This window comes from Petromyzon marinus, chromosome 1 (assembly GCF_048934315.1).
Source record: "Petromyzon marinus isolate PM22_M1 ecotype Great Lakes invasive population chromosome 1, UKy_Petmar_22M1.pri1.0, whole genome shotgun sequence".
In the NCBI taxonomy this organism is placed as follows: domain Eukaryota; kingdom Metazoa; phylum Chordata; class Hyperoartia; order Petromyzontiformes; family Petromyzontidae; genus Petromyzon; species Petromyzon marinus.
In genome coordinates, this window is record NC_133667.1 from 15381523 (window position 1) to 15402495 (window position 20973).

General features: G+C 56.4%; 1 protein-coding gene across 6 annotated transcripts in view; it reads left to right on the top strand.

The window, feature by feature from the left end:
• Positions 1–20973, top strand: part of LOC116943560 (receptor-type tyrosine-protein phosphatase S-like) — a 338660-nt gene that overhangs the window by 294655 nt on the left and 23032 nt on the right. For 4 of the 6 annotated variants that reach the window (XM_076063098.1, XM_076062934.1, XM_076062966.1 and 1 more), the window contains 6 exons: positions 6258–6358; positions 6810–7069; positions 7712–7802; positions 9485–9757; positions 11656–11816; positions 15433–15444. In XM_076063098.1, the coding sequence (XP_075919213.1) occupies positions 6258–6358; positions 6810–7069; positions 7712–7802; positions 9485–9757; positions 11656–11816; positions 15433–15444 (898 nt within the window). The remainder of the gene's footprint in view (positions 1–6257; positions 6359–6809; positions 7070–7711; positions 7803–9484; positions 9758–11655; positions 11817–15432; positions 15445–20973) is intronic. The other 2 variants (XM_076062987.1, XM_076063153.1) reach the window with 1 other exon arrangement.

Below are 20973 nucleotides of genomic sequence, written 5' to 3' on the forward strand. Positions count from 1 at the left end.
GACGGAAACGAAATCTCGCATCGCAGTCGACGGTAATTAGCGTCGTTGTGCAAAATTATAAGGAGCAAAACAAAATGAATCCGGCAGACGCTCCGCGCTCTTCTCGTTTTGTGTTCTGCCACTTAAAGAAAAACTTTCTTTATTTTCTTTTTACACATCCCATCAGCTTTAATGGCCTTCTGGGAGTGCGCAACACACGGCCCATCTGCCACGTGGCCTCACTCCCAGAGTGCCGTGTGGCGGACGTGTTAAACAAATTATAATATACGTGAAGTTACAGATACGTGAAGGCGGCGCGTGCTTTGTCTGCATATTCATCCCTAACTTAACTCAATTACATTCATAAAGCGCCTTAGCCGAAAATGAATTAACGACGGCACAGAAAGACGCCGTGGCATGGGACGAGATGAAACGGGCGCGGTGAAGTCTTATAAATGCGTAACGACGCCCGACCCTTTCGATCTGACACGGCACCAACATCTAAGGCCCGGCTTCCTCGCCTTGTGCTCTCCCCCTTCCCTACCCTCGCGAGCTCCTCTCTCGCTCGGAACCCCGCTCAAGTTTTCGGGCCGACCTTCGCCCTCGTCCCCGCGCCCCCCCCAAACGGTTGTCAACCGTCGCCTCGAACCCTCGACCCGCCTCGGAATATCTCCCCCCGCGTCCCTTTGCGCCTTTGCCTGCCGACCAAATCGCCGCGGATTATTCCTCATTCCTCATTCCCGGCAGGCGCTCTTGTCTGCCCGCGCGTTCGCTTCGGGTGAGCGGTCGTGAATCTCGGCCATCGGCCATCGCGGTACGTGAGGGCGGCGGCGGCGGCGGCGCTCGAGAGGAAACTTCGGTGAAGGTGGACGAGTCGGTGGAGGGTACGACGGTGGGGACGGCCAGGGTATCGGCGATGACGCAGGGGGGGGGGCAAGGGGGGGGGCAAGGGGTAGACGAGGAAGGGGGGGGGTGGGGGATGAGAAAAGACGGGGTCCTTAAGGAGGAGTGGAAGACGGTGAGAGCGGGCGTGACCGTCTTTTGACGCCGACGAGGGAGTTCCGTTCCGGCGCAGAGGGCCCAGGAGCGAGAAGGGAATGTGAACCGACGTTGAGCGCCGGGCGGAGGGGGTGGGGAACGGAGAGGGACGCATCTGGGATTGTGAGCGCAGAGAGCGGCGAGGGTACGTCGAGCGAGATGAGAGGTGCCGAGGTAAGAGGGGAGCGAGGCCGTGAGGAGATATTCAAAGGCTAGAGCGCTGCGATTGGACGGAATCCATTGCCGTGCTCACCGTGGTTCCTATGCTTTGCATTCTGATCGTCTATTGTGTCGCCGTATTGTTTGCTGTTGTAAAGTTTCTGATCCCGAGCCCTCCGCCCCGCCCCCCCACCCCAACCCCATTTTTTTTCATGGAAAAAAAAGAGCTTCACAACTCATCGGATTTCTCCAGGAGAAAATGTAAGACTCTTGACGTGCGCCGAATGCCCGTTCTCGTTTCACCGCAGCCCTTTAGTTAATCCTACGCAAACAAGATCACGTTGTGCTGCTGTTCTTTAATCTTTTTAACAAAGCCACCTTGCGAGGATCGCGCATGTGCCTTTCACGCATCCTACCGACATGCGGCTCAACACGACAACCTGCAATCAAACGACCACCGTCTCCGCGAAAAACCCCGATGTGTAAATTGGTAAACGCCGCAAACGGAACGAGCCTACGCTCCGCTCGGCTTCATCGCATTCACCCAGGCGGGACACGAAATGGACCCTTGTGTGTGTGGGGGATGGAGGCCAGTGGGGGGGGGGGGGGGGGGGAGTTGAGGTGAGGTGCTGCTGGGGGGATGGGTATTCACGTGGGCGATGCGCACGCACGCACGCGCCCGATCGATCGCTGGCTGGCCGTGCTCATCAGCAGTAGTTTACGGATCGTTGCCAAGAAAATTAGCGTCGCTTGTCCTTAAAATGAAAAAAAAAATGCCACCTCTCTGCAACGCTTCAGCTCCCGCCCGCCTGTCCGCTTTACGCTCGTGAACGAAACTCCGGTGTAGAGTTTTTTGTTGTTGGCCGTGCTCGGGAAAATGGGGGCCGATGTCGATCATGAACGTTTCGGGCGAGCATCCAGCACTGGGAAGGATAATTAAAAACTCAACAAACAGAGCTTAGAGAGTTGGCTAACCACTGTGCCACCGCTCCCCCCACACGCACACATGCAAAGACAGAGATCCCCCGTGTAGCCTTAACAGACTGCTGGGGGCAAGTGCTGTTAGCGAGTAGCAGCAATGCCACATTTAGAAACATGCGTTCAGAGTTATTTGACTGCTGGTATACATTTCCACGTGATGATGATGATGATAAGAAGCCACCACTTCGTTGAGCTGTCATTTGTGATGGCCAGGTCGCTTCTGAAAAAAAAGAGCTAAGCGGCTCATGTGGACCCTTAACTGGGAAAATAAATCAAAAGTTTATAGTTGATATGCGGTAGTAAGCAAAATAGCGCACAGAGCGAATGTCTCGAAACGTGGAGCGCACAGACACTCCAAACCTGCGTCGTGCAACGCACGATGAGACAGCTGCCACAAGACAAAGGTCCCCCGTGTAGCTTTCACAGACTATAGGGGCAAGTGCTGTTAGCGAGCGCCTATGAAGGCCGGAAGGGTACACGAAGGGGCGGGTGGCCAGCACCACACCCGGCCACCATCGTCTCCCCAGTGGCCGAGTCGACCACGGAGATGACATGGCCCGGGAATCGGTTCGGATAATCGCCACCGGCGTTGGTGGTGGCTGCGAGCGGGAATCGAACCTCGGGGCGTAGCCGCGGGTTCGTGGCCAAGCCTGGGCTAACCGCCACACCGCCGCCGCCGCTCCTCCCGCACCGCATCGGCGTGCGCACATTTGCGCGCACGCGAACATTTCCCTCTGCGATGCCGCGGCTTCCGACCCCTCCGTGCTCCAATTCCACGCGGGTCAAACAAAAAAAAAACAGCGGCGTCGGAAACGCGGCGCCCATTCCCCGATATTGGCCAATAAAAGCGGAATTCATGCGGTATAGCGGTATATAACCTTTCTCCTTTGCTTATCACTTCCAAATGTCACTTGTCGTTATAGGCCATTTCTCCAGGCAACGCAAACTCCGTTTAACCCCCACCCACCCCCCCGACCGAAATGTACCCCCTCGCCTTGGGGGCTCACGGGGAGAGGGGGGGAGGGCCTGTCTGGGAGTGGGCCGGTTAGCGCGGCTGACGTTGAAGGGGCTCGCGCAAATAAAACGGTGCTCGCGATCTGACCTGCAGGGCCTCGGTTCATCCCTCCGCGGTGGCGAGGGTTGCGCCGCGGTGATTTGGGCGCCACGGTGGCTGGGAGATGTTGACTACCTCGCCTGGTGTGCGGGAGGTCGCGGGTTCCATCCCGACCCTGACGACGCCTGCTGCTGCTGCTGTATATTTGTAGTTTACGGTGTCTCTCTCCCCGTGGTGGTCGTGTGGATTGGGCACCACGGTGGCTAGGAGATGCTAACCACCTCACCTGGGTAGACCCGTCTCAATATTCTCTCCGTGGTCGCGTGGATTTTTCTCCGAGTCTTCCGGTTTTTCTTCTCCGCATGAAGAATCAACTTCACGCGGTTAGAAATGTTTGGCTACTGCCTATAAATGTCTGCGCGATGATGATGATGATGATGATAAGCCACTTCGGTGAGCTATAATTTCGTGATAGCCATGGTCGCTTCTGAGAGAGAGCCGCGTAGCTCAGAGGGCCTTACCTGCTGCAATAAAAAATATAGTTTAGTTTAGTCTTTGGGTCTGTATGCATCTCTGTGGGTCTATATGTATCTCCGTGAAAAGGAGCTTCATTGCTCAGCGGATTCCTCTAGTATAGAGTGTCTATGTATCTCTATGGGTCTCTGTGTGTCTCTATGGGTCTCCTGCATCTCTATGCTTTCAGAGTATTTGGCTGCTGCTATAAATTTTCACGTAGCGACGACGACGACGACGATGATGATGATGAGCTCGCTTCGTTGAGCTATCGTTTGTGATAGCCAGGTCACGTCTGAGAAAGAGCTACGTAGCTCATTCGGGGGGGGGGCCTTACCTAGCTCAAAAAATGTTCAAATAGTTTCAAATTTCAAATAGTTTCAACTCAAGCCAACCAATGCCTTGCGTCCCCCCCCCCCACTCCACACTCCCCAAGGTAACAGCTTCAGAGGGCACGGATTAGCATTCGTCTACGCACTAACACGTTCACTTGATGTTCGTTTTTTTTTTTGCTGTCGTCAAAAATCCAATTAAGTGCCTGTGCGCGCGCGTGTGTCCGCACGCTTGTGTGCACCCGCGTCAACCCCTGGCACCCGCCGGGTCTGTCCCGAGACCTCCTCCTCCTCGTGCCAGCGACGAGCCTTCGACACTTCACGCGGCCTCAAAGTGCACCTGGCCTGGCCACGGGCGTCGTGGTGACGTCACCGTCACTTAGTTGCGAATGCCGCGTGTTGGATATTGGTGCGGGTCGACTCGCACACGCGTAATATTAGTGTGGATGCAGCGCCGGTGTGGGGAGTGGTGGCGCAAACGGTTGGCGCGCTGCGCCCACCGACCCCGGCTGCGACCCGAGTTCGATTCCCGCTCACGGCCACCCAGTGACGAATTATCTGAACCGGTCCTGGTGCCACCCCTGGGTCGACTCAGTCTCAAAGGCGCCACGGTGGCTAGGAGATGTTGACTGCCTCGCCTGGTATACAGGAGGTCGTGGGTTCGATCCCGACCTTGACACCTGCTGCTGCTGCTGTAGATTTGGAGTTTGCGTCTTGCTCTCTCGCCCTGTGGTCGCGTGGATTTTTCTCCGGGTCCTCCGGATTTTCCCACCACGTTTAGAAACAAGCGTTCACATGCATTTGGCTGCAATGAATGTCCACGTGATGAGCCACTTTGTTGAGCTGTCATTTGTGATGGCCAGGTCGCTTCTGAAAAAGAGCTGTATAGCTTAGTGGGCCTTACCTGGTAAAGTAAAAAAAGATTTTTTTCTGTTTAGTTTTTTTGTTTTTAAATAGTACCTTGTGCGGTGTGTCAAACTCGCCACTGGGGAGTCAAAGGCGGCCGGGCGTGGTGCTGACCACCCACCCCTTCGCGTGCCCTGCCGGCCTTCATAGGCGCTGCTACTCGCTAGCAGCACTCGCCCCCAACAGTCCGCTACAGGCTACACGGGGGACCTTTGTGCGCGAGTGTATTCATGTTGACGTGTGTGCGCGCGTGCGTGCGCGCGTGCGTGCGTGTTGGAGGGGAGTGGCGGCGGCATTGGTGGTTTAGCGCACCGCGCTCCGAGTCTTGCCACCTGAGTTTGATTCCTGACCGCGGCTGTTTGGCTCGACAGGGCGACCTTTGTCTTTGTGCGTGCGGGCGTGAAGCGCTCGCCGCCCCGCTGCGACACGTGACTCGCTCGCTCGCTCGCTCGCTCGCGCAGTGACACTCTCGGAAGGGACCGATGCTGGCCGTGGCCCTGCATCGAACTCCGGCAGTGCGGTGACCCCGCTACCGCCAGCCGGCAGCTCGGCGCGAGATTCGTTCGGCGATGATGATGATGGTGGTGGTGGTGATGGTGGTCATGGTTATTGTGGGGATAGCGATGTTAGTCGCAGGTATCCTGTGCGTTGGTGATTATGATGGTGTTATGTTAACTTTATGATGATGGCAATGATGGCAATGATGGCAATGATGACAGTGATTGACGGTGATTGATGATGATGACAATTATGATGATGACGACGGCGATGATGACAACGGCGATGACGATTGATGATGGTGATGACAACTTTATGATGGTGTTGTTGACGGTGAAGGCAAATGACGATCGCGAGAACTTTATGATGATGGCGATGGTGACATTGACTACGACGATGATGGCGATGATGACGATGACGGCGATGATGATGACCATGATGATGGCGGTGACGATGGTGATAACGATGATGGCAATGATGACGATGATAATGATGATGGCGATGATGGCGAGGATGACGGCGATGATGGTGATGATGACGATGATGGCGATGATGACAATGATGATTATGATGACGATGATAGCGATGATGACGATGATGATGACGGCGATGATGATGACGGCGACGATGGCGATGACAGCGGTAATGGCGATGATGACGACAACGATGGCGAGGTTGGCGATGAGCTAACCTGCGTGTGTTTGTCACGTACCCCCCCGTCAATGCCCACCTCCCCCCCATGGGCTGCCCCCCCCCCGCCTCCCCCCCCCCATCTCTCCACGTCTGCGTCTCTCCAGCAGCTTTCGTGAAAAATTTCCGCGTCAAATCGGTGACGCAGACCTCCGTGCTGCTGGTGTGGGAAGCGCCGGCGTCGTACAGCTCCAGCGAGCCGCTCAAGGTGGCGCGGGCGCACATGAGGGCACCGCACTAGCGCTACACACACACACACACTTCACACTACACACACACACTCCACACTCGTACTACACACACTCCACACTCGTACTACACACACTCCACACTCGCACTACACACACTCCACACTCGTGCACACGCGGGCACCGCACTCACACTACACACACTCCACACTCGTGCACACGTGGGCACCACACTCACACTACACACTACACACACTCCACACTCGTGCACACGCGGGCACCGCACTCGCGCCATACACTCGCGACCGCCCGCATACCAGGCGAGGGAGATAACATCTCGCCACCGCCGAGTCCAAAACCACGGCAACCGTTGTACCTTCTCTAACAACCCTCCCCGCCCCCCGCTCTGACCCCTTAACCCCCACAATGACCCATGACCCCCCCCCCCCGCCGTCGCTCGACACCACCAAGGTGGTGTCGAGCGACGGGCAGGCGATTGAGGTGGACGGCTGGTCGGGCCGCAAGCGCGTGAGCGGCCTGCGGCCCGACACGGAGTACCGGCTGGGCCTGACGAGCCGCGGCGACAGCGCGGGGGCCCTGCAGCAGGAGGTGGGGGTCCGCACGGCCCCCCAACTCTTCAGGGGGGCTCGCCCCGTGCCGCTGGGCCGCGTCTCCGCCGACGGCACCATCAGCCTCGACCTGCCGCAGCCCGCCGACGGCGTGCAGCTGCGGTGGGTGGTGTGGTGGTTGGGGGTGGGGGGGGAGGGGGAGGTGTGGTGGGTGTGATGGTGGTGGTGTGGGTGGATTGGGTGTGGGGGAGTGTAGGGAGAGTGGATGTGGGGCTGGTGGGGGTGGTGGTGTGGTGGGTGTGGGTGGAGGGGTGTGGTGGTGTGGGTGGAGTGGGTATTGGGGTGTGGGTATAGTGGATGTGGGACTGGTGGGGGTGGTGGTGTGGGTGGAGGGGTGTGGTGGTGTGGGTGTGGTGGTGGTGGTGGTGTGGGTGGAGAGGTGTGGTGGTGTGGGTGGAGTGGGTATTGAGGTGTGGGTAGAGTGGATGTGGGGCTGGTGGGGGTGGTGGTGTTGGTGTAGGCGTGTGGTGATGGTGTGGATGGAGAGGTGTGGTTGTGTGGGTGGAGTGGATGTGGGTGAAGGGGCGTTGTGATGGCGTGGTGGCGTGCTGTGCACCTGGTGCGGTGTGTAAATATTCGCCGCTAGGGAGACAAAGGCGGCCGGGCGTGGCGCTGGCCACCGTCTCCCTAGTGTGCCCTCCCAGCCTTCGTAGGTGCTGCTACTCACCAACAGCGCTCGCCCCAACATTCTGCCAAGACTCCGGGGGGGGATCTGAGTCGTTGCGTTGCTGCGTGTGGCCGCAGGTCATACTGCTTGGTGGTGGTGCCGCTGGCGCGGCAGAAAGGACGCTACCTGCGGCCGTCAGGAAGTCCCGAAGAGCTGGACCTGGACCAGGTGCGGGGTGCCACGGCACCGCGTCTCCACCACCACCACCACAACAACTACCAATGTCGTCACCACCACGACAACTACCATTGTTACCACAACTACCATTGTCACCACCACCACCACGACAACTACCATTGTTACCACAACTACCATTGTCACCACCACCACGACAACTACCATTGTCGTCACCACCACCACAACTACCAATGTCGTCACCACCACCACCACAACTACCATTGTCGTCACCACCACCACAACTACCATGGTCGTCACCACCACCACAGCTACCATTGTCATCACCACCACCACAACTACCATTGTCGTCACCACAACTACCATTGTCGTCACCACCACCACAACTACCATTGTCGTCACCACCACCACAACTACCAATGTCGTCACCACCACCACAACTACCATTGTCGTCACCACCACCACAACAACTACCATTGTCGTCACCACCACCACCACAACTACCAATGTCGTCACCACCACCACAACTACCATTGTCATCACCACCACCACAACTACCATTGTCGTCACCACCACCACAACTACCATTGTCATCACCATCACCACAACTACCATTGTCATCACCACCACCACAACTACCATTGTCGTCACCACCACAACTACCATTGTCATCACCACCACCACAACTACCATTGTCATCACCACCACCACAACTACCATTGTCATCACCACCACAACTACCATTGTTGTCACCACCACCACAACTACCATTGTCGTCACCACCACCACAACTACCATTGTCGTCACCACCACAACTACCATTGTTGTCACCACCACCACAACTACCATTGTCATCACCACCACAACTACCATTGTCATCACCACCACCACAACTACCATTGTCGTCACCACCACCACCACAACTACCATTGTCGTCACCACCACCACAACTACCATTGTCGTCACCACCACCACAACTACCATTGTCATCACCACCACCACAACTACCATTGTCACCACCACCACAACTACCATTGTCGTCACCACCACCACAACTACCATTGTCGTCACCACCACCACAACTACCATTGTCGTCACCACCACCACCACAACTACCATTGTCATCACCACCACCACAACCACCATTGTCATCACCACCACCACAACCACAACTACCATTGTCATCACCATCACCACAACTACCATTGTCGTCACCACCACCACAACTACCATTGTCGTCACCACCACCACAACTACCATTGTCACCACCACCACAACTACCATTGTCACCACCACCACCACAACTACCATTGTCATCACCACCACCACAACTACCATTGTCGTCACCACTACCACCACCACCATCACCACCACCACCACAACTACCATTGTCGTCACCACTACCACCACCACCATCACCACCACCACAACTACCATTGTCACCACCACCACAACTACCATTGTTGTCACCACCACCACAACTACCAATGTCGTCACCATCACCACCACAACTACCATTGTCATCACCACCACCACAACTACCATTGCCGTCACCACCACAACTACCATTGTCACCACCACCACCACAACTACCATTGTCGTCACCACCACCACCACAACTACCATTGCCGTCACCATGACCACCGCCACCACGCCAACACCAACCCCCCTATCACTGCCGGCATCTCCCTGCCCCGCCCCCCCCCAATCCCCAGCTGATGGAGGAGACGACGCCCGGCGGCCGGCGCCGGCGCCGTCGTCGTCGACGGGCGACTCCTCGGGGTGCCGCGGCGGACGCGGCCGGCGGTGGAGCCGCGGCGTACGTGACGGCGCGCTGGGACGGGGGGCCGCCGCCGCCGCCCTCCGCCGGCGCCGGCGGCTTCGTGGTGGGCGACGGCGCCCGCCTGGGCGGCCACGCCAACCGCCCGTTGCAGGAGGGCCGCGCCTTCACCTTCTTCGCCATGGCGGCCATTGGCTCCCGCGACGCCGTGAGTGGCGGCCGTCGTGTGCCGATCCCCGCGCCCCCCCCCCCACCCGTACCCCTCCCTCCCTCCCCCCACCGCCCCACCCCTGCCCCTCCCTGCCGCCCACGCCACCCTCCCCCCCCCTCGCCACCCGCCATCTCCATCGGTGGCTAGCGGGAAGCGCGTCGGCGGACGGCCGCTGGCCCCTACCGCCGGCCCTCCCGACCGCCCTCTGCGTGTGCTGCTCGGGGGTCGCTTCGCCGCGGCGGGTCGAGCCCGGCACGATTGGCACCGGCGCCGTGGAACGACAGCGGTCGAGGAGAAGCGCCAGCGGAGTGGACTTGGTGGCTAGGAGATGTTAACTACCTCGCCTGGTGTGCAGGAGGTCGTGGGTTTGATCCTGACCCCTGAGCGCCTGCTGTATAATTGGAGTTTGCGGTGTGTGTCTCTCTCTCTCTCTCTCTGCGCGTGGTCGCGTGGATTTTTCTCGGGGTCCTCCGATTTTACCCTCCGCATTTCAGAGTCAACGTCACGCGTTGAGACTCTTTTTGCTGCTGCAATAAATTTCCACTCACGACGATAAGCCCCCGTTTTTGTTGAGCACATCATCATTCGTGACGGGACAGTGTCGCTAACTGAAGAATAGCTGCACAGCTCCGCGGGGCCTGTTACCTGGTAAAATAAAAATCGTTTCGTTTAGCAGGACCCCGCGAGCGGGGTGGGGGGGGTTTCGTCTGGCGAGGAAAAACCTTTCTGGTCGTTCTTCCAGGCCGCGCCGAGCTGTCGGCTGACGGCTGACGGCTTCGGCGGGAGTCTCGGGAGCGGCCACGGCGACTGCTGCTGATGGCACAGAGAATATTGGGGCATTCATTTTAATTTTTCTGATGCTTCGGTTTGTGCCGAATGAAAACGGGATGTGTGCTATTTGACCAGTGAGGAATTACGTTTGTCTATTTTTTTAAATGTCAAAATCCCCTCCTCCTCCTCCTCCTCTGCTTTTATTAAAGCGTCTCTCGCGTTAATTCTCGCTTGGGAAGCGGTATTTCTCCCATAACGACGGATCCGCCAACCCTCCCCGGCACCTGCGCCCCAGGTGATTTCGTTGCTCCATCTCCGCGGTCGGGGCAGGGTTGCGGGTCGCTCCTCTCGGTCACGTGTCCCAAAACCCCCCCCCATTAAAACATCGCGGCGCCGTGACGGGCGACTTCTCAGAGGTAGCTCCATGGCGTCTGCTTCCGCGGTCCGCTGTCGAACACAAAAAGGCCGTTTCGCCGCTCGTCAAGAGACCGGAGCGGATTTTTCGTCACGTGGTGGTGGCGGCGGCGGCGGTGGCCGGGCGCGGGTCTCCTCCCCTGAGGTCGACTCGGCCTCAAATGAGTACCTGGTGCGGTGCGTAAACATCGCCACTTGGGGAGACAAAGACGGCCGGGCGTGGTGCTGGCCACCCACCCCCTCGTGTGCCAGCGTGCCGGCCTTCATAGGTGCCGCTCGCTAACAGCCCTTGCCCCCAACAGTCTGTTCAGGCTATACGGGTGAGCTTTGTCTTTGCGTGTGTGTGTACGTGTGTGTGTACATGTGTGCACGTGTGTGTGCGCTCGTGTGTGTGTATGTGTGTGCGTGTGTGTGTGTATGTGTGTGCGCACGCGTGTGTGTGTGTGTGCGCGCGTGTGTGTGTGCGCGCGTGTGTGTGTTCGCGCGTGTGTGTGTGCGCGTGTGTGTGTTCGCGTGTGCGTGTGTGTGTTCGCGTGTGTGTGTGTGCGCGTGTGTGTGTTCGCGTGTGCGTGTGTGTGTTCGCGTGTGTGTGTGTGTTCGCGTGTGCGTGTGTGTGTGCGCGTGTGCGTGTGTATGTGTGTGTGTGTTCGCGTGTGTGTGTGTGTGTTCGCGTGTGTGTGTGTGTTCGCGTGTGTGTGCGCGTGCCACAGCGCATGTGGGCGGTGAGCGGCTACTCAGAGCCCGTGGTGTCCCCCGAGCCGGAGCCGCTGCCCATCTCGGAGGAGGAGGAGGGGCTGCTGTGGGTGGTGGGGCCCGTGCTGGCCGTCATCTTCATCATCTGCGTCGTCATCGCCATCCTCCTCTACAAGAGGTGGCGGGCGGGCGGGCGGGCGGGCGCGCGCACACGCATCGTCGCCATCATCATCGCCTTCATCGTCATGATCATTGTCGTCATCGTCATGATCATCACCACCACTCATCATCGTCATCATCGCCGCCACCACCACTCATCATCGCCGTCGTCATCGTGGTCATCTTCTTCGTCGTCATCACCATTGTCATCATCGCCATCACGCACAAGCACACACCAAATATACATACACATGCACGCACACACACACGCACACACACACGCACGCACACACGCACACACACTCGCACGCACGCTCGCACGCATGTACATGCAGACACAGATGAACAATCCCCCATATAGCCTTAGCGGACAGTTGGGGCAAGTGCTGTTAGCGAGCACCTATGAAGGCCGGCACGGCACACGAGGGGGTGGGTGGCCAGCACCACGCCCGGCCGCCTTTGTCTCCCCAGTGGCGACGTTTACACATCCGCACCAGATACTCTTTTGAGGCTGAGTCGACCTAGGGGAAGGGCCCAGGATCGGTTCAAGAATCGCCACCGTTATTCGCCGTCAGCGGGAATCGAACTCGGGTCGCCGGGCTGCGTAGCGCTAACCGCTGCACCGCCGCTCCCCGCTAAAGAAAAAGGCAAAGATCCCACCCATGTAGCCTTTAACAGACTGTTAGGGCATGTACAGTTAGGGAGCACACACACGTAATATAATATAGTCACGTCTATTAATACACACAGTCAATACATTAACACACGCAGAGGTGTGCACACACACACACCCACACTCAGAGATGTGTCCGCGTGTTAATATAATATTTTCACATATTAACACAAAAACGGTTAATATATTAACACACATGAAGGCGTGCACACACACAGAGGTGTTTTATGTGTGTATGTTTGTATATACAGTGAGGGAAAAAAGTATTTGATCCCCTGCTGATTTTGTACGTTTGCCCACTGACAAAGAAATGATCAGTCTATAATTTTAATGGTAGGTTTATTTGAACAGTGAGAGAAAGAATAACAACAAAATCCAGAAAAACGCATGTCAAAAATGGTATAAATTGATTAGCATTTTAATGAGCGAAATAAGTATTTGACCCCTCTGCAAAACATGACTTAGTGCTTGGTGGAAAAACCCTTGTTGGCAATCACAGAGGTCAGACGTTTCTTGTAGTTGTCCACCAGGTTTGCACACATCTCAGGAGGGATTTTGTCCCACTCCTCTTTGCAGATCTTCTCCAAGTCATTAAGGTTTCAAGGCTGACGTTTGGCAACTCGATCTTCAGCTCCCTCCACAGATTTTCTATGGGATTAAGGTCTGGAGACTGGCTAGGCCACTCCAGGACCTTAATGTGCTTCTTCTTGAGCCACTCCTTTGTTGCCTTGGCCGTGTGCTTTGGTTCATTGTCATGCTGGAATACCCATCCACGACCTATTTTCAATGCCCTGGCTGAGGGAAGGAGGTTCTCACCCAAGATTTGACGGTACATGGCCCCATCCATCGTCCCTTTGATGCGGTGAAGTTGTCCTGTCCCCTTAGCAGAAAAACACCCCCAAAGCATAATGTTTCCACCTCCATGTTTGATGGTGGGGATGGTGTTCTTGGGGTCATAGGCAGCATTCCTCCTCCTCCAAACACGGCGAGTTGAGTTGATGCCAAAGAGCTCCATTTTGGTCTCATCTGACCACAACACTTTCACTCAGTTGTCCTCTGAATCATTCAGATGTTCATTGGCAAACTTCAGACGGGCGTGTATATGTGCTTTTTTGAGCAGGGGGACCTTGCGGGCGCTGAAGGATTTCAGTCTTTCACGGCGTAGTGTGTTACCAATTGTTTTTTTGGTGACTATGGTCCCACCTGCCTTGAGATCATTGACAAGATCCTCCCGTGTAGTTCTGGGCTGATTCCTCACCGTTATCATGATCATTGCAACTCCACGAGGTGACATCTTTCATGGAGCCCCAAGCCGAGGGAGATTGACAGTTCTTTTGTGTTTCTTCCATTTGCGAATAATCGCACCAACTGTTGTTACCTTCTCACCAAGCTGCTTGGCAATTGTATTGTAGCCCATTCCAGCCTTGTGTAGGTCTACAATCTTGTCCCTGACATCCTTGGAGAGCTCTTTGGTCTTGGCCATGGTGGAGAGTTTGGAATCTGATTGATTGCTTGCTTCTGTGGACAGGTGTCTTTTATACAGGTAACAAGCTGAGATTAGGAGCACTCCCTTTAAGAGTGTGCTCCTAATCTCAGCTCGTTACCTGTATAAAAGACACCTGGGAGCCAGAAATCTTTCTGATTGAGAGGGGGTCAAATACTTATTTCCCTCATTAAAATGCAAATCAATTTATAACATTTTTGACTTGCGTTTTTCTAGATTTTGTTGTTGTTATTCTGTCTCTCACTGTTCAAATAAACCTACCATTAAAATTATAGACTGATCATTTCTTTGTCAGTGGGCAAACGTACAAAATCAGCAGGGGATCAAATACTTTTTTCCCTCACTGTATGTGTTTATTTCACGTGGTTTAGTGGTAAACAACCAGCCCCTCGCACTCGGCCTTAACGTGCACATGGCCTGGCACAAGCGCCGTGGTGACGTCACCGTCACTTTAGTGTCGAATGGCGGCTGTTGTTGTTGTCGCTAATGTAACATGTGAACATACTAACACGCGCACGCAGTGAATACATGAACACACGCCGAGTTGCGCGGTGCTTAAGATACTAACACAGCGTGCGTGTTTTTTTCTGCGGGTTTCGAGTCACGGCAGAATCAGCGCGTGAGTAGCGGTGTATCGTCGTCGTCATCATCGCCACCGCCGCCGCGATGCCTCCTTCGTTTGTTGTTGTTGTGTGGATCGGGGCCCATTGCATCGTCACGCGACGTCTGGCGGTTGGTTACCTGTTGCTCGGACCCGCCAGCAATGTGAAAGTGTTCGTTGTTTGCTCCGCACCTCCGTCATCGGCCGCCATCCGGAAGAAGAGAAGGATCGCGCGAATCCGGAGCGAAGGATGCTGTCGTTCTAAAAGCCGCCATCGATCTCCGATGATCTCCGCTCTCCCTTTTGTTTTTTTGTCTCCCCTTCGCCTCCCTCCCTCCCTCCCTCGCTCCCTCCCACCACCATCTCCACCACCTCCTCCCGCACCTCCATCTCCCTCTCTCCATCTCCCTCCCTCCACCACCTCCTCATCCTCCATCTCCTTCCATCTCCCTCCCTCCCACCACCATCTCCACCACCTCCTCCCGCACCTCCATCATCCTCTCTCCATCTCCCTCCCTCCACCTGCTCCTGCTCCTCATCCTCCATCTCCTTCCATCTCCCTCCCTCCCACCACCATCTCCACCACCTCCTCCCGCACCTCCATCATCCTCTCTCCATCTCCCTCCCTCCACCTGCTCCTGCTCCTCATCCTCCATCTCCTTCCATCTCCCAACCTCCGACCACCATCTCCACCACCTCCTCCCGCACCTCCATCTCCCTCTCTCCATCTCCCACCCTCCACCACCTCCTCATCCTCCCCCTCCCCACCCTCCCTCCCTCCCTCCCTCCCGGTACGACGACGATGGCTCCCGATGGCTCCCGTGGTCGTCACCGTCACCGCCGCGTGCCCGTGACAGCAAGCCGGACAGGTGGGCACTTTCGCTCAATCGATGCGTCACAATCATCGACACCACCCTCCCATCTCCCCCCCCCCCCCCCCCCGCTCGAGAGGAACATTCTTAAAAGGACGGGGGCGGCGGGGGGGGGTGTCCTTCCGTAATTACCCTTCGCTGTTTATCAACGCCCCTTCCTCCACGGGTGATGAGTGGTGATGGTTGTGGGATGGGGAGGGGGGGGGGGTAGTGGGGGAGGTTCGACGGCCTCGGCCTACGACAATGTGCGGCGGTGTCGTCGTCCGTGTCAGTTTGTGTTGTCGCGCGTGAAGCCCTTCCACCACCCCACCGCAGATGTGGACTACCTCGCCTGGCACGCGGGAGGTTCGTGGGTTCGATCCCAGCCCTGACGCCTGCTGTACATTTGGAGGGTCTCTCTTTCTCTCGGTCCCCCGGTTTTTATCCCCTCCGCATTTAGAATCCACGTCACTGCGCTTAGAGATTATTTGGCTCCTGCTATGCATTTCCACGTGATGATGATTACGATGATAAGCCCACTCCGTTGAGCAATCATTTGTGATAGCCAGGTGGCTCGTGAAAAAGAGCTCCAATAACTCAGTGGGACGTTAACCTGCTCAAATAAAAATGGTTTACTTTTTGAACAGTATAGCTTGGCATGTCCGGCAAATTTGCTCGCTTCAGTCGGCGGGCGACGATCGAAGTGAGGACCGTGACCCTCAAGGGAACGCCCCCCGCGCCCCCCCCCCCCGCTCCCCCCGCTCCCCCCGCTCCCACACATCCATGAAATGATCCGTGGACCAAACGAATCGCGCTTGAGACGCCGGTGTACGGCAGCAGCAGCAGCAGCAGCGAGGGAGCGGTTCACGCGAGAGAGGCCCGCGCTCGCGTGCGACGAATGAAAAATCAACGCCCCGCGGGGTCGCACGTGTGAACCCACGTGGTTAGCAAACACCCGGCGAAGGGTTAGCGTGGAGCGCATCGCGGCCGTACCCTCGGTGGCGATTCAGTCTACACGTCTGCTCCTCAGCGACGTCGCTCAACGGATTTGCTTGTTGCGTCGGTAAGCCTCTGGCTGCGTTTCTCGGGCTCGAACGGTCCTCGGCGTAGGAATGTGGAATTTCCCCCCCTCCCTTCCCTTCCCCCCCCCCCCTTTACCGGTTCAGGACCCCCACTGAGCTGTGTAGCTCTTTTTCAGAAGCGACCTGGCCACCACAAATGATAGCCCAACGAAGTGGGCTTATTGTCATCGCGTGGAAATGTGTTGCAGCAAAATACTCGAAACGTGTGATGCTGATTATTAATGTGGAGGGGAAAAACCGGAGGGCCACGGGGAGAACACGCAAACTCCCAACTATACAGCAGCAGGCGTCAGGGTAGGGATTGAACCCACGACCTCCTGTATACCAGGCGAGGTAGTCAACATCTCCTAGCCACCGTGATGATGATGACGAGAGAGACACGCAGACTCCAAATACACAGCAGCAGCAGGCATCGTCAGGGCCGGGATCGAACCTACACGACCTCCTGGGTGGACGAGACAACCAATTAGAGGTTTGTAACATTTCACCCCGCCGGCGCCCGCCACCCCCCCCCCACCCACCTACACCCCTCCGATTTCACGAATTCTTTTCACAATTCTGCGTCGTGTTTCAATTCAAGAAGTAAAAAAAAAAATCATCACCACTTCCCGTCTTCTCGATCTGCCTCGCCTTCTCTCGCGTGCCAGCTGTAGACGCCCCGTTAGTCTAAAGTCTAAACGCCGCGGCCGTTAGCAATGTGGTTTTCTTTTTCTCGCACGCGGGGGAACGCCCGCGTGATTTATCTAGCGCTCCGCGCGATCGATTTTTAACCGTCGGCTCGTCGCGTCGATCGCGTCCTCCTGCCGTCGGAGGAGGAGGAGGAGGAGGAGCGGAACCACACGAACTCTCCTCTCTCTCTCTGCTGAAGCCCCGGTCACCGCATCGCATCGCGGTGACCGCCTTTGGAGGGCTCTCTGTTCCTCATTAGAGAGCCACTGGAGCGAGGCGCTTTTAAATCATCTTGATTGGAAACGGATTTCTTCAGAACTGCTTTTTGTGTTTTAGTTTGTTGTCCTCTGCCCCACGCACCTCGGATTCGCGCGGTCGGCTGCGTACGGTGTGAAAGAAGTTCAACCATACCTACCTATATAGACTCGCACAGAGATCCATAGACTCGCATCGAGACCCATAGACTCACACAGAAGAGACCCATAGCTCCTTGTCCTCCACCGTCACCAATGGTGGTGACGGTGGTGGCAGTGGAGGCGGTGGAGGCGGTGGCGGTGGTGGCAGTGTCGGTAGTGGTGGAGGCGGTGGTGGCAGTGTCGGTAGTGGTGGAGGCGGTGGCGGTGGTGGTGGAAGCGGTGGTGGCAGTGGCGGTAGCGGTGGTGGCGGTTGTGGCGATGGCGGTGGTGGTGGAGGCGGTGGTGGCAGTGGCGGTAGCGATGGTGGCGGTTGTGGCGATGGCGGTGACAGCGCCGTGAAGGACGTCGCCGCTCGCTCTCCCCCCCGCTCGCGAGCGCGCCGGTTGCGTCTCCACCCTCCCCCACCGCCATCACTCCCCAGCGGGCCGTGTCGTGGCGCTCGTTAGAAAGACGGTGATCATGCGCGGCCATTAGCGAGAGCTGATGGTTATGCAAATGTGGCTGCCGTGCGTGAGCTGCTGCCACCCTCCTCCTCGCTACCGCCGGCGCCCTCCTCACTACCACTGCCACCCTCCTCACTACCACTGCCACCCTCCTCACTACCACTGTCACCCTCCTCCTCACTACCACTGTCACCCTCCTCACTACCACTGTCACCCTCCTCACTGCCACCCTCCTCACTACCACTGCCACCCTCCTCACTGCCACCCTCCTCACTACCACTGTCACCCTCCTCACTACCGCTGCCACCCTCCTCACTACCACTGTCACCCTCCTCACTACCACTGTCACCCTCCTCACTACCGCTGCCACCCTCCTCACTACCACTGCCACCCTCCTCACTACCACTGCCACCCTCCTCACTGCCACCCTCCTCACTACCACTGTCACCCTCCTCACTACCGCTGCCACCCTCCTCACTACCACTGTCACCCTCCTCACTACCGCTGCCATCCTCCTCACTGCCAGCCTCCTCACTACCGCTGCCACCCTCCTCACTGCCATCCTCCTCACTACCACTGCCACCCTCCTTGCTACCGCTGCCACCCTCCTCACTACCACTGGCACCCTCCTCACTACCACTGCCACTCTCCTCACTGCCACCCTCCTCACTACCGCTGCCACCCTCCTCACTGCTACCCTCCTCACTACCACTGCCACCCTCCTCACTACCGCTGCCAGCGCCACGGGTGCAGTTACGCGGTGGCGAGCGGCGCGCTGATTTGTGCGGGTTGTGGTTCGTGACCACGGAGTGGGTTTCGCGGCCCGCGAAGCTGTTGTTGCTGCTCGTGCGTGCGCTGTGTGCTCGACGGGGTAGGTAGCGGGCAGGGCAGCGGTGGCGCAGCTGTTAGGGCGCTGCGCTAAGAACCCGGCAGGGAGCCCAGTTCGATTCCCGCTCACCGCCACCGACACCGCCGACGATGATCTGAACCGGTACTGGGCCTTCCCTAGGTCGACTCGGCCTCAAATGAGTACCCGGTGCGGTGTGCAGCAAACGACAAAGGCGTCCGGGCGTGGTGGTGGCCACCCAACCCCCTCGTGAGCTGTTCCGGCGTTCACTCGCTAACTGCACTTGCCCCCGACAGTCTGCTTACATGCTATAGGGGGGATCTTTGTCTTTGTGCGTGCTCGTCTTGTTGCACTCAAAGGCAGAGGCGGGCGTTGGCGGGGAGTGGTGGAGCAGCGGTTAGCGGGAACGGTTTGACAAATTCCTCACGCATCTTTAAGCTAAATCTTACTTTTTTTATTTTACCAGGTAAGGCCCACTCCGCTACATCGCTATTTTTCAGAAGCGACCCTGGCTTATCACAAAGCGTCGCCCAACGAAGTGGCTTACCACCATCGCGTGGCAATTTATAGCAGCAACCACAGGCAGCGACGGAGGCACGCAAACTCCAAATATACAGCGGGCGTCAGGGTCAGGATCAAATCCACGACCTCCTGTATACCAGGCGAGGTAGTTGATATCTCCTAGCCACTGTGATGATGATGAGAAAGAGAGACGCCATCTCTAAATATGCGGTACGGGCATCGTCATGGTCGGGATCGAACCCACGACCTCCTGTATACCAGGCGAGGTAGTCAACATCGCCTAGACACCGCAGAGCCCTCAATTCGGGGGTGCTTTTGATTGATGGAAGGGCCTCTTCCTCCACAGGCGCGGTAACAATTGGCCGCGTCCTCTCTAAAAGTGCCTGAAAACGTCAACATCTGAAACCCGTGGAAGGAGTAAAACCCCAACAGCCACAGCCGGTCGACAGCGAATAACCATTTCTCGAAAAGCAACAACATCAACAACAACAAACAGCAAACCGAACCAATCCAGGGCCAGCCGTTTCCCCCAACCCACCCACCCCTCCTCCTCTCTCTCGCTCCCTCTCTCTCTCGCTCCCTCTCTCTCTCTCTCTCGCTGTCTCTCTTCGAGTAGTCCCCGTGCAATATTCTCACTAACGGCCGTTTTAATTTGCCCCACTCGCTTACAGCGGAACACCTTCACGCGACGCAGCCTCGCCTACCCTGATGAAGTTGCAATTTAGTTTTGTGGGTCTATATGTATCTCTATGGATCTGTATGACTTTCTGTGGATCTCTATGTGTCTCTGTGGGTTTCTATGGGTCTCTAAGCCACTTAGTTGAGCTGTCGTTTGTGATGGTCAGGGTCGCTTCTGGAAAAAGAGCTACGTAGCTCAATGGGGCCTTATCTGGTAAAATAAAAATTGTTTCATTTAGTCAATGGGTATATATGTATCTCTATGGGTATCTATGCATCTCTAAGGGTCTTTGTGTATCGCTATGGGTCTCTATGTATCTCTATGGGTCTCTATGTATCTCTGAGAGTGAGTATATATTTCCATGAGTCTCTGTGTTTCTCTATGGGTCTCTATGCATCTCTATGCTTTCAGATTATTTGGCTGCTGCTATACATTACCATGTGATGATGAGAAGTGACTTTCGTTGAGCTATCGATTGTGATAAGCCAGGGTCGCTTCTGGAATGAGCGACGTAGCTCAGTGGGGCCTTACCTGCTAAAATAAAAACATTGTTTAGTTTTAGTTTATTTATAGTGATTTTCTTACCTTTCCTGTATTAATTATTGTTGTAACTTTCTGACCCATCCCTACTGGACGTTTGTGAAAAAGAGCTTCATAGCTCATCGGGTTTCTCCGGGATAAATACATATTCTCATTCTGACAAGGACAAAGATCCCCCGTATAGCCTTCAACAGACCGTCGGTGCAAGTACTATTAGCGATAACTTATGAAGGCCGGCATGGCACACGAGGAGGCGAGTGGCCATCACCACGCCCGGCCGCCTTTGTCTCCCGAGTGGCAATGTTTACGCACCGCACCAGGTAATAACTTGAGGCTGAGTCGATCTAGG